This window comes from Stegostoma tigrinum, chromosome 4 (genome assembly GCF_030684315.1).
Source record: "Stegostoma tigrinum isolate sSteTig4 chromosome 4, sSteTig4.hap1, whole genome shotgun sequence".
In the NCBI taxonomy this organism is placed as follows: Eukaryota; Metazoa; Chordata; class Chondrichthyes; order Orectolobiformes; family Stegostomatidae; genus Stegostoma; species Stegostoma tigrinum.
In genome coordinates, this window is record NC_081357.1 from 55,615,507 (window position 1) to 55,626,214 (window position 10,708).

General features: G+C 38.2%; 1 protein-coding gene across 1 annotated transcript; it reads right to left on the reverse strand.

The window, feature by feature from the left end:
* Positions 1-1,097: 1,097 nt before the first annotated feature.
* On the reverse strand, positions 1,098-9,775 carry gja10b (gap junction protein alpha 10 b). Its single transcript, XM_048531124.2, has 3 exons — positions 8,752-9,775; positions 5,069-5,607; positions 1,098-1,365 (listed from the first exon to the last, which is right to left on the reverse strand). The coding sequence occupies exons 1-3, from the start codon at positions 9,671-9,673 to the stop codon at positions 1,327-1,329; spliced, it is 1,500 nt and encodes a 499-aa protein (XP_048387081.1). The 5' UTR covers positions 9,674-9,775; the 3' UTR covers positions 1,098-1,326.
* Positions 9,776-10,708: the final 933 nt, after the last annotated feature.

Genomic DNA, 10,708 nt, shown 5'->3' on the forward strand with positions numbered 1-10,708 from the left:
GAAACCTATCGCTGTTGTGGGAGGGAAGACGGGGGTGAGGGCAGAAGTGTGGGAGATGGGTCGGACCCTGTTGAGGGCCCTGTCAACCATGGTGCTGGGGAATCCTCAGTTGAGGAAGAAGGTGGACATTTCTGAGGCTCCCTTGTCGAAGTTGGCATCACCTGAACATATACACTCGAGATGGAGGAACTGAAAGAATGGGAGGGAGTCTTTACAGGAAGTAGGGTGTGAGGATGTATACTCCAGGTAGCTGTGGGTGTCAGTGGGTTTGTAATGGACGTTAGTGGCCAGCCTATCCCCGGAAATGGAAACAGAAGCATCAAGGAAGGGAAGGGAATAGTCAGAGATACAAGTCAAATAATTTGCAAGTTGATTACAGTTTACAGACGTCTACAAACTTAATTCGATCACCATGCAAATATCAAAGTGTAGTTTTAAACAATTCCACTTTATTATATCAGTCCATCTGCTTTCTTTCCTATTATATCACTCATTTCACCACATGTGTCACAAAAACATATTTCCTATGTGTTGACTGACTGATTGCCTTCCTGTCAGTCACTTGTTCTTTTAGTATCATGTCCATGGCATCTTGGAGCTCTGCTGTGAGTTATGTTGTCTGCTACTGCACAATATATTTGGTATAGCCCCCTTTGGTAACGTGCATTTTCCTCTTAAGTGTTGCTCTGAGTCTTTCACCACTGCTGTATAGATAGATTTCATTTCTTCTTAGTCAGCAATTTCCTGCAACAATGACTCAACTAGATATCTCACTGATCTGTCTCAAATCAGGGGCAATTGTAAAGATGTTCTCCCCAAACATTATCTGAATTGGAAATTTGCTCTCACCATTAGTAGTTTCTTCCAAATTGGTTCTCATTCTTTTGTTGCAATATGACATTGTTTATTCTGATTTTTATGTTTTGAGTAATAGGAATGTCATGAGTAGGAAATTTTACTTGTGGTTATTGAGATATAGGCTGATTAAACACGCACAGAAGGGGGCTGATTAGATTTGCCACTTTTATTTTGGGTTTCTTAAGGTGAAGTACATCAAGTAATTTGCAACTTTCATCATTACATAGACTTATCGACTGTTTGAGTGAGCAGAAAGTTAAAGGCAAGCAAATGGTGTGGATCTTATTAAATATTTCACAAATTAAAAACTAAGCAACCTGATTTAATAAGTTCTCATATAAGCTTTTATGTCTTGGTATATGGTACTTAGGTAATTGCCTTTTCTGTTGCTTCACTGTGGGAGTGCATCTTCTGGAGGTCTTTAGTGCAGTCATAAATTTCTACATTTTTATGGATTGAATCATCCTTTCATTTTTTCATGATGGAGGAAAGTTCCAGAAGCATGCTCTGAAAGGGAAAAGGTATTAATGAAAAATGCACTTTTAACATTTATGAATAAAGTTAGGAAGAAATATAGAAATCTACAATTTCACAGCACAAAAGGAGGCAATCTGGCTCATGTTTTCCGTGTGTGCACTTTTTATACTGTAATGGGCTGTGGACATCAAAGCCAACATTTGTTGTCCATCCCTAATTGTCCTTGAGAAAGATTTTCATCTTAAACCATGGGCGTGGTGTAAATATATCCACTGTTCTGTTAGACAGGGAAATCCAGGACTTTGATACCCAGGCAATGAAAAAATGACAATACAGTTCCACGTCAGGGTGGAATGTGCTTGGAGGTGATCTGCTGTTGGTACTGTTCCCTTGCATTTGCTGCTCTTTTCCTTCTAGGTATAAGAGGTTGTAGGTTGTAGGAAAGCACCTTCTGAGTTGTTCCTTTTTGAATGCAGTACACACTGCTGCCACTTTATGTAGTCAAGGAGGGAGTGAATGTTTAATCTGGTGGACAGGGTGCTACTCAAGGAGGCTGCTTCATCCTGTATGGTGTTGAGCTTGTTAAATATTGTTGGAACTGCACTCATCCAGGCGAGTGGAAAGTATTCCATTACACTCCTGGTTATGTCTTGTAGATGGTGAACAGAATTTAGGGAATCAGGAAGTGAGTTATTCATGTCAGGATATGCAACCTCTGATCTGATCTAGCAACCTCAGCATTTATATAGTTGGTCCAGTTCAGTTTCTGGTCAATAGTATCCCCAAGGATGTTGATTGCAGGGGGATCAGTAATGGTAGCAAAAACAAAATAAAGCATATGAATGTGAAGGAGACATGGTTAGGCTCTCATTGGAATTGCCTGGCAAATGTTACTTACTACTTATGAGGCCAAGCTTGGACATTGTCCAGGCTTCCCCATCTGAGCTGTAGCAATTGATCCTGAGTTTTGTGAAATAATGAGCAAGCATCCTTCTGATGGAAGGGGGGTCATTGAAATAGCTGAAGATGATTCGGTGAAAAGACACTACCCTGACAAATGCCTTCAGTGATGTCCTGGAACAGAGTGATCCAAAAGCTTATCCAATTAGTTTTAATTCTCTACTCTTTCCTTTTGGAGTTTCATTTTCTTTTCCTCTTTTCAAATTTTAGTATTGAAACTGTGTCCACAACCCTTTTTATCATACATTCCAGTTTCTGACCATTTATTTGGCATCATAATTTCACCTGCTTTTGATTATTTCCCCAATTTTCTTTAAATCATCCAACTAAAACTTCTAATGATCCAATTGCCATATTAATAAGAATTCAGGTTTCTTGAATACTTAACTGGATCATTGCAAAGTATTTTGTCATGCTCACTTGTACAGTTGTGTTCAATTCCAACTTTTCATCTTGTCTAAGACGAAGACATAATTGCAAATACTTTTCCCCATTTTTCAAATGGACAAATTTGTTGAGTTAAGTTGTGGCAAGACATCATAAAGAAAAGCCTTACGTTGCTGTTTAACCAGACCACCATAAGATGATCAAAGATAAGTGTTTAAATGAGACCACATGTTCGAAATTTAAATCAGTCCAACACTTGCAAACACAGGTGATCATTTTACTATACTTTTCAAAATCTCCTACACGTATTTTCTTTAGTGGATACGAGACTGATATTCTTACTCATGAATAATAAATTAGATTTGTTTGTTAGACTTTTAAAATTATTACAATAAAATCACATTTTGGAAAATATTCTAACACGAAAAGACCTAAGGAGCTATATTGTTTATTTTTAAGATGATTGCTGTTTTAAATGAAAGAATGCTGTAGGATAAGATTGTGTAGTAAGATTAATTTTAAACATTTTCCTGAAAGTGACTAACTGCCCATAATTCAACACATTTTCATGTAAACCTTATTTTAAACTAATAATGTGATGGCTGACATTGTGACTGAACACCCAATTTTACACCTTTAAAGCAAAAAATCTATGGTCCCTTTCATATGTTTCTACCATTATTCTGATGTGCTGAACATAATGCCAGTATGTAGCTATATTTTGGGATCTTGAAAGGAATGGACCCTCCACTTGCTACTTGTAAGGGGTTAGGATTGCAACATTCACTGCTGGGAATTCTAAATTCCCAATCTAACAATAACAAGTCAAATCATTTGTAACCAGGTCACCAAATGTTGTATATTTGTCCAACAGGGTTTCCAATTGAGATTCAGAATGTCTCTAACCATGGTCTCCCCTACTACTCCCACCAAACAGTTACCTCATTTGAACTCTGAAGGGATTATTGGAATGTGAAATATGAAGTTTGGCATGTTTTATATAATGACCTTGCTCACCTCTATGATACTCAGAACTGACGAACCATCCTGAAGAAATTGTCTTAGCCAACTGAAAAGTAGTCAGCGAATTCTGCAGCTCTGTGTTATTACCCTGATCTTCTCTTCCCTTCGCTAGTTGCTTTGACTGTTCTCAGCTGCTCATCTCTGCTCCCCTCCCGTCCTCCCTCACACAACCACCAACCTCAGTATCCACATATTGTCAACTAAAAAAGTCAAACTATACAAATAAATAAACTCCCCAACTTTTGTGATGCATCAACAGAAATTGTTGGAAAAGACTTAGCAGGTCTGACTACATCTGTGGAGAGAAAGCAGAGTGAACTTTGCAGGTCCAGTGAGCCCTCTGAACTCAGCTTCACTTTCGTGACTTTTGTAACCAAAATATTCCAGACAGAGGCTGGGTACGGATACATTCCTGAGCAGTCAGTCTTCCTCAACCTCCACCCTACTTGCAACATATTCATTGCAATCAACGAAAGTAGATGCTGAGCTGACAGTATTGGCAGTTATTGCAAAGCTGACGTTTGCACCATAACCAGCTTCACAGCTGACCTTGTAAAATTTCTGTGTGCCAGCAATTATTTTAATGGCATACTGATTCGCCACATTCAAAACACTTCCAGATCTCTCACTTCAGCTTGGCGATGTAAATTGAGTATCTGGCCACTCAGCAGGTTGTCTCTGAGTCACCAGGGGGTGTCCAGTCAGTTACCATACAAAGGAACATCTACACTTCCAAGTGCACAAAGCAGTAAGTAACATATCCCCAGCGAAGGTGGGGGTTTTACACTCCCGATTAAGCAAATTTTATGAAAACTTGTTATATTAGATGGCAGTGGTTTGTTTCACAGACACCATCAATGCAAATATTTAAAAAAGGAGCTTGATAAGTTCCTGCATGCGGTAAGCCCCTCTATATGGAGAAGGCAGATAAGGTGATTGAAAAAATGTTTCCAGTCGCCATGAACCCCCAGAGCTAGCTAACTCATCTTTATAGATTGGAGAGGAATTTCCCTACAGTTCATAATAATATTACAATTTGGTCTTATCATAGTAAAGTAGGCCATACTATTGCAAATGTTTATTGGTTCAATTATCTCCCAGTCAGTTTTCAATGCAACAAGATGATCATCATACGCCTCTGCATGCCATAGACTCTTGATGTGTATTTAATCAATTCTATTCTCTGAGTCTGAGGCCTCTCAGGCTGTCCATCATTGAAATAACTGTGGTTATGGAGGAGTGAATCACTTTCATTTACAGGCACCTAATGCTACACTTCTGTGAGCATGCATTCAGTGGTACTTCATAATATTTGAATTTGCCATTTCAACACCTACAAAATTCTTTTAAAGGTTATACTTACCATTGACATTCTACGGCCTGGTGGAGGAGGGCTAACAGGTGGACTCTCTTCTTTATGTTTTGACTCAGAACTAGAGACGTTTGTGGAATCTGGACTTTCAGGTTGACTGGCCAATGCGCTTTCCAAAACCATTTTTGATTTAGACCCAGTACAGCTGATCTTCCTGACAGAGGAATCTTGAGTACTAGCATGATCTTCCAAATAGTCTTTGTAAGAAGTGACTTGGCTCCGTTGGCGAATTGTATTTAGAGCAGGAACTGAGTTTTCCATTTGACATGATGGGTATGTTGGTGGCTTAATCTGTTCCAATGCGTTATCAATACTATGGCCGGATTTTGATGCAATGCCATCTTGTTGGGATTTTTTAGAGGCACAATCACCACTGGACGAGAGATTCTGAATGTGTAATGTGTGATGAGTGTGCTTCATTTGATTTGATTGCTCATCAAAATGCTCATCATGATGCTGTCTAACATGTTGCTCTTGGTCTTGTTGATATTGATCCATTAAGTTGATTTTTCCAACCTGCTCAATTGGTCCTTAAAATTATAAACAAAAATGTTAGCCACATATCTGAATTCAGTTAAAATGTATTTTCTAGCATGCAATGGGTTGTTTATTTAAAGTGTACATGTTTGTTAGACAAGACTGTTATAATTATATATAAATATGTAACAACGCTATACTGCTTGTGTACTTGCATGCCAATTGATCTATTAAACTATTACAATATATTGCTCAAAATTCATGCCAATCTGTAGGCAAAAGCACCAATGTTACAAATGAACAGTCAAGCAAAATCAAGGTATTGTGGATGTTGGAGATGTGAATTAAAAACAGAAAACACAAGAGAAACTCTACTGGTCTGGCATCATCCATGAAAACAGAGACAAAGTTACTGTTCTGAATCAAATATACATTTTTCCAGTGTTCTGACTCAGGCAGAGTCATTGGACTCAAAATGTAACTCTGTCCCTCTCTCTATCTTTCCACAGATGCTGCCAGATATTCTGCATTTTTCCAGCATTTTCTATCTTTTTTATCATTGCAGATGAGCAGTTATTACAATTTAATTTGATGCTGAAAACATTATTGGTTAATAATGTAGGGATGACCGATTATCAATTGACATTTTTAAAACAATAATATCTATTCTTAATTTGAAACAGTTAATTTAATTCAAGTTGATCTCCTCTTTTCGTAAGGTCTCACATCCATACAAAACAACTCTGCAAATCAAGCTCTTTCATTCAAATGTTAACACATATAGGTTTAAGGTGAAAAGGGGAAAGTTTAAAGGAAATGTGTAATTTTTTTATGTACAGCCTGGTAGATGCCTGAAAAATATTGCCAGGGAAGGTGGTTAAAAGCAGATACAATAACAACATTTAAGAGGCATTTAGACAGACATGTGAACAGGTAGGGAACAGAGCAGTATGGACCAAATGCAGGCAGATGAGATTAATTTAGAATGGCCAGCACAAACATGGTGAACCAAATTTCCTGTTCCTGTGCTGTTTTATGTTCTATATTAGTTCATTTGATAATCTTCCAAGCAAAAGGACACTAACATGCGACTTTATTTACATTTTTAAAGTCATCCAGGCTCCAACATATTGAAAAAAAAACAACTTTTTATGCTTGTTTTCATTGCTATACATTCATCATATGTTAAATTAAGACTCTTTATACTGTTATCCTTTTTCCAGTTTTTTAATTGCATACAATGTTATGTCTTTAAAATATTATATACCAATTTATTAATGCTTCTATTAACAAAGGTGAAGATGTTGTTCGCTCATTTAACTGACCTTCCAGCCTGTTCTGTCATTTTTAATGGTTTTTGTACATATACATATCCACCCTAGTACCTGAACTCTTCAACTCCCTTTAAAATGGTATCCTTTATTTCACATTGTTTCTCCATGGCTCTTTCCAACCAAAATGAATCACCCAAATGTCTCTAAATTAAATTTAAACTGTCATTTGTTCCACCCAATTTACTAACTTGTCTATGTCCTGCAAAGTTCCACATGATGTTCTTTACAATTGACCTTTCTGTAAGTTCCTTATCATCCGCAAGCTTTGAAACTGTGCCCTACACACCAGGAAGATACAACTTATATTAGGAAGAACTAGGATCCAAATACTGATCCCCAGGAAATGCCAGTTCAAATCTTTCTCTGGTCCCAAAAGTATTTGTTAACCATTATTCTCTGTTTCCTATTCACACAGCCAATTTCCTAGCCATATTATTCCTGTAATTTTAATTTCATGAGCTATGACTTTGTTCACAAATATTGGTCACTTTTACAAATGTCTTTTGGATGTCTGAGTACAATACATCGATTCTAGAGTCATACAGAATCAAAGCACAGAAAGAAATTCTCTCTGTCTCCTGCTCATTACTGTTCAGTTAAACAAAGTTTTCCCTTAACAAATCCATACTGGCTTTCTTTAATTAATTGCTATTTGTCTAAATGACTATTAATTTTGTCCAAACTTATTGTTTCTAGAAGCTTCCTTACCATTGAGGTTAGACTCAGTAGCTTGCAGTTACTGAGCTGTCTTACACCATTGCTTTTCAGTGTGTCAGGAGAAAGATTGAATGAGGAAATAGCAAACCATACATACATATTATAATGTATATTCTTACATATGATCATTATTAGGATCTCAAGAATAAATGTTTTTTGCACTTAAATTCAGTAACAGTGAAAAAGATCATAGTTTGTTGACATTAAATTTTTTTATACTGTGTGAGGTTAATTTGTTCACAACAGCTCTACACTTTTATTTTCTCTTTCCTTCAACATTTTAATGCTAATTTTTTATACTCCCTTTTCTGTTTTTTGAAAGTGCTGACTCCTTCACGTGACTGCTTAACCCACACACAATAGCTAATTAAACATGAACAGACATGTCTGTACTCAACGTCCAAACTTTGCTCTATTAGCTGGAGTCTCATTCACTTCTCCAAACTAGTTTGGTCTCTCCCGAGCCACTAGTGATATATGATTAATTGGGCCTCTCGATGAATCAACAATTTCATTTGTAAATAAAAATCCACAGTAGGTGTAGTTAGTTGTCTGGTCATTCATGCCAGATAATCAAGTTGTGATGAAAGACAAAGTTTGAATATTTTGCATTAATCCGTGATTGTTAAGTAAATATACACTTAAAATGCATTCACCTGTATTTTCTATTGAATGTTTAAACTGTTAAGTGTTTAAACTGCAGTGACCTACAGTGTCACACTTGGCAGTGATTTCTCTTGGCACTGCCTCAATCTATGGATGCTCAGGTTAATTATGGTTATTCCTGCCCTGTCTGAGATTAGTGGAGTTACGCAAATTCAATATTTAAGCATTACAATTAAAAATCATTACCTAAAACAAGTTTTTAAAATATGTTGATAAATTTTAAAATATGTTTCAAAAGTAGATTCTAGCCAACTCCCTTAAATGAGACACGGGTTTTGCTTATTGCTTTACCAGCTTAGTTAAAGAATCAAATAACAAATCCCAGTGAATATTTGGAATCTAGAGTGTGCCAACTGAAGAACCTGACTGACGCCGTGTCAACTCCATTTCTTATTTTTAAGACTTGTAATTCGTTGATCTGAATATTGCATGCAGAAGAAATTGAATATGTATGTTTCTGACTCTAAATACAGGCCTCACCTTTAATCACACTAAGAGGCATCGGAGTCAAGAAAATAGGGACGTTTCCAGGATGTCCCTCCTGTTCTGGTAACAGCTTATAACTACTGTGGGCCCTTGCGGCAGGTTTATGAGGCGAGGAGTTGGCTAAAATGCAAACTTGCTGCACAACTGAGCTCTTCTTCGATTCGTACATGCTTACGTCTGACTCCAGGTAAAGCGCCTGTTTGATTTTTCTGATTCCTAGGTGAACGATTTCAAGTATATTCAAAAGCAAGGAAAAGGCAGCTATGCTGAGCATGAAGACAATGAAAATAGTCTTTTCTGTGGGCCTGGAAACGAAGCAATCCACAGTATTGGGACAGGGTGATCGGACACACTTGTAAAGGGGATCAAGTCCAAATCCGTACAGGAGATACTGGCCCACCATAAAACCAATCTCCACCACCAATCTGGTCAGGATCTGTAGGACGTAAGTGCGTAAAAGTGAACCTTGGAGAGGTGCCTTATTTACTTTGCGCTGCTCTTCCAACTTCCTCAGTTCTTTTTCCAGTCTTCTGTGCTCATCTAGCTCCGGCTCCATCTCTTCCAGTTCGGCGCGAAGGTGGGCTTTCTTCCGCTGTCGTTCTTTCTCCAGCGCTCTCAGGCGGTAGAGTGCGTGCCCCATGTAAACCAAGGACGGCGAGGACACGAAGATGATCTGTAAGACCCAGTACCTAATGAGAGAAACGGGGAAGGCTTTGTCGTAGCAAACGTTCCTGCAGCCTGGTTGCTCTGTGTTGCAGATGAATTCAGCTTGTTCATCATCCCAAACATCTTCAGCAGCCACTCCAAGGACCAACATCCTGAAAATGAACAGGATCGTCAGCCAGATCTTCCCCAGAATGGTCGACTGAACGTGTACCTCTTCCAAAACGCTTCCTAACAGGTTCCAGTCACCCATATTCACAACTACATTTCTTGTCGCTTTGAAAACAATAAATGCCTCATCCTTTCACCACTGAACCGTATCTATCAACCCTCGAATCCCAGGGTGTTCAATGTTGTTATCTCTATCTCCGCGTTTATTTGCCTATCGATCCTTTGGCTTAGGCTGTGTGTTTTTTTTTAAATCATTAATCGTCGATACTGCTGTACAAAGTATGTGATCCCTCCCACAGTCATTGCTGGTGGATATTCTGGCAGGGATTATCCACTGAATAATTGGCAAATCTGAGCTGTTTCAATGAACTGCTTTCAGAACTTGCTGTCTACTTCGCCTTTTTTTGACGGCCATCATTACTAAATCATTGGATGATGCAGCATTATAGAAAGCTATTCATCGTGGTGTGTCTTTCTTCCAGAACTATCCAATTAACCCCAGTCCCCTGTTCTTTTTTCATAATGATTTAATATTTTTCCGTCAACTATTTAGTCACTTATCTTGAATCTGCTTTCGCCATCGTCTGAGGTAGTGTATTCCAGATCAGCTTTCCAAAAATTTTTTATCCAGCCATTCAGAGCAAATATCCCACAATATAACATGCATGCACCACCTTAAACGTTTACTCCCTCCACCAATGATCTATGTACAGCATTGTGTACCATTTATAAAATGAGGTTTTATTAGTTCTGTTGACTGGATGGCTGCTTTGCCACACAGAATGAATGTTACCAACAGTGTGGGTTCAGCGTTCATGTGCTAAGGTCACTGCGAAGGCCTGATGTCTTCAACCTCACTCTTTGCCTGTGGTGTGGTGACTTTCAGATAAATCTCACTACCAGTCATCCTTCCCTAGTGAGAGAACAGCTTCTGCCCCTCTGGGACTATGGTGACTTTCATTTTGTACAAAATGCACTACACAAACCACCGAAGGTCTTTCAATATCGTTGTTGGAATCTGTGAGCTCTAAAGTGCACAAAAGTGCAGATGAATAGGAACACCACCACTAGTAACTTCCTTTCCAGGCCATACATGTGCTGACTCAGAATTATATCA

What these genes read in the sequence shown, in the direction of transcription:
- gja10b (XM_048531124.2), bottom strand. Translation starts at nt 9,673, where the DNA reads ATGGGTGACTGGAACCTGTTAGGAAGCGTTTTGGAAGAGGTACACGTT. An exon ending in GCCTCTTAGTGTGATTAAAG is followed by an intron (nt 5,608 to 8,751) that starts GTGAGGCCTGTA and finishes TATAATTTTAAG; the next exon opens with GACCAATTGAGCAGGTTGGA. An exon ending in CAGGCCGTAGAATGTCAATG is followed by an intron (nt 1,366 to 5,068) that starts GTAAGTATAACC and finishes TTTCCCTTTCAG; the next exon opens with AGCATGCTTCTGGAACTTTC.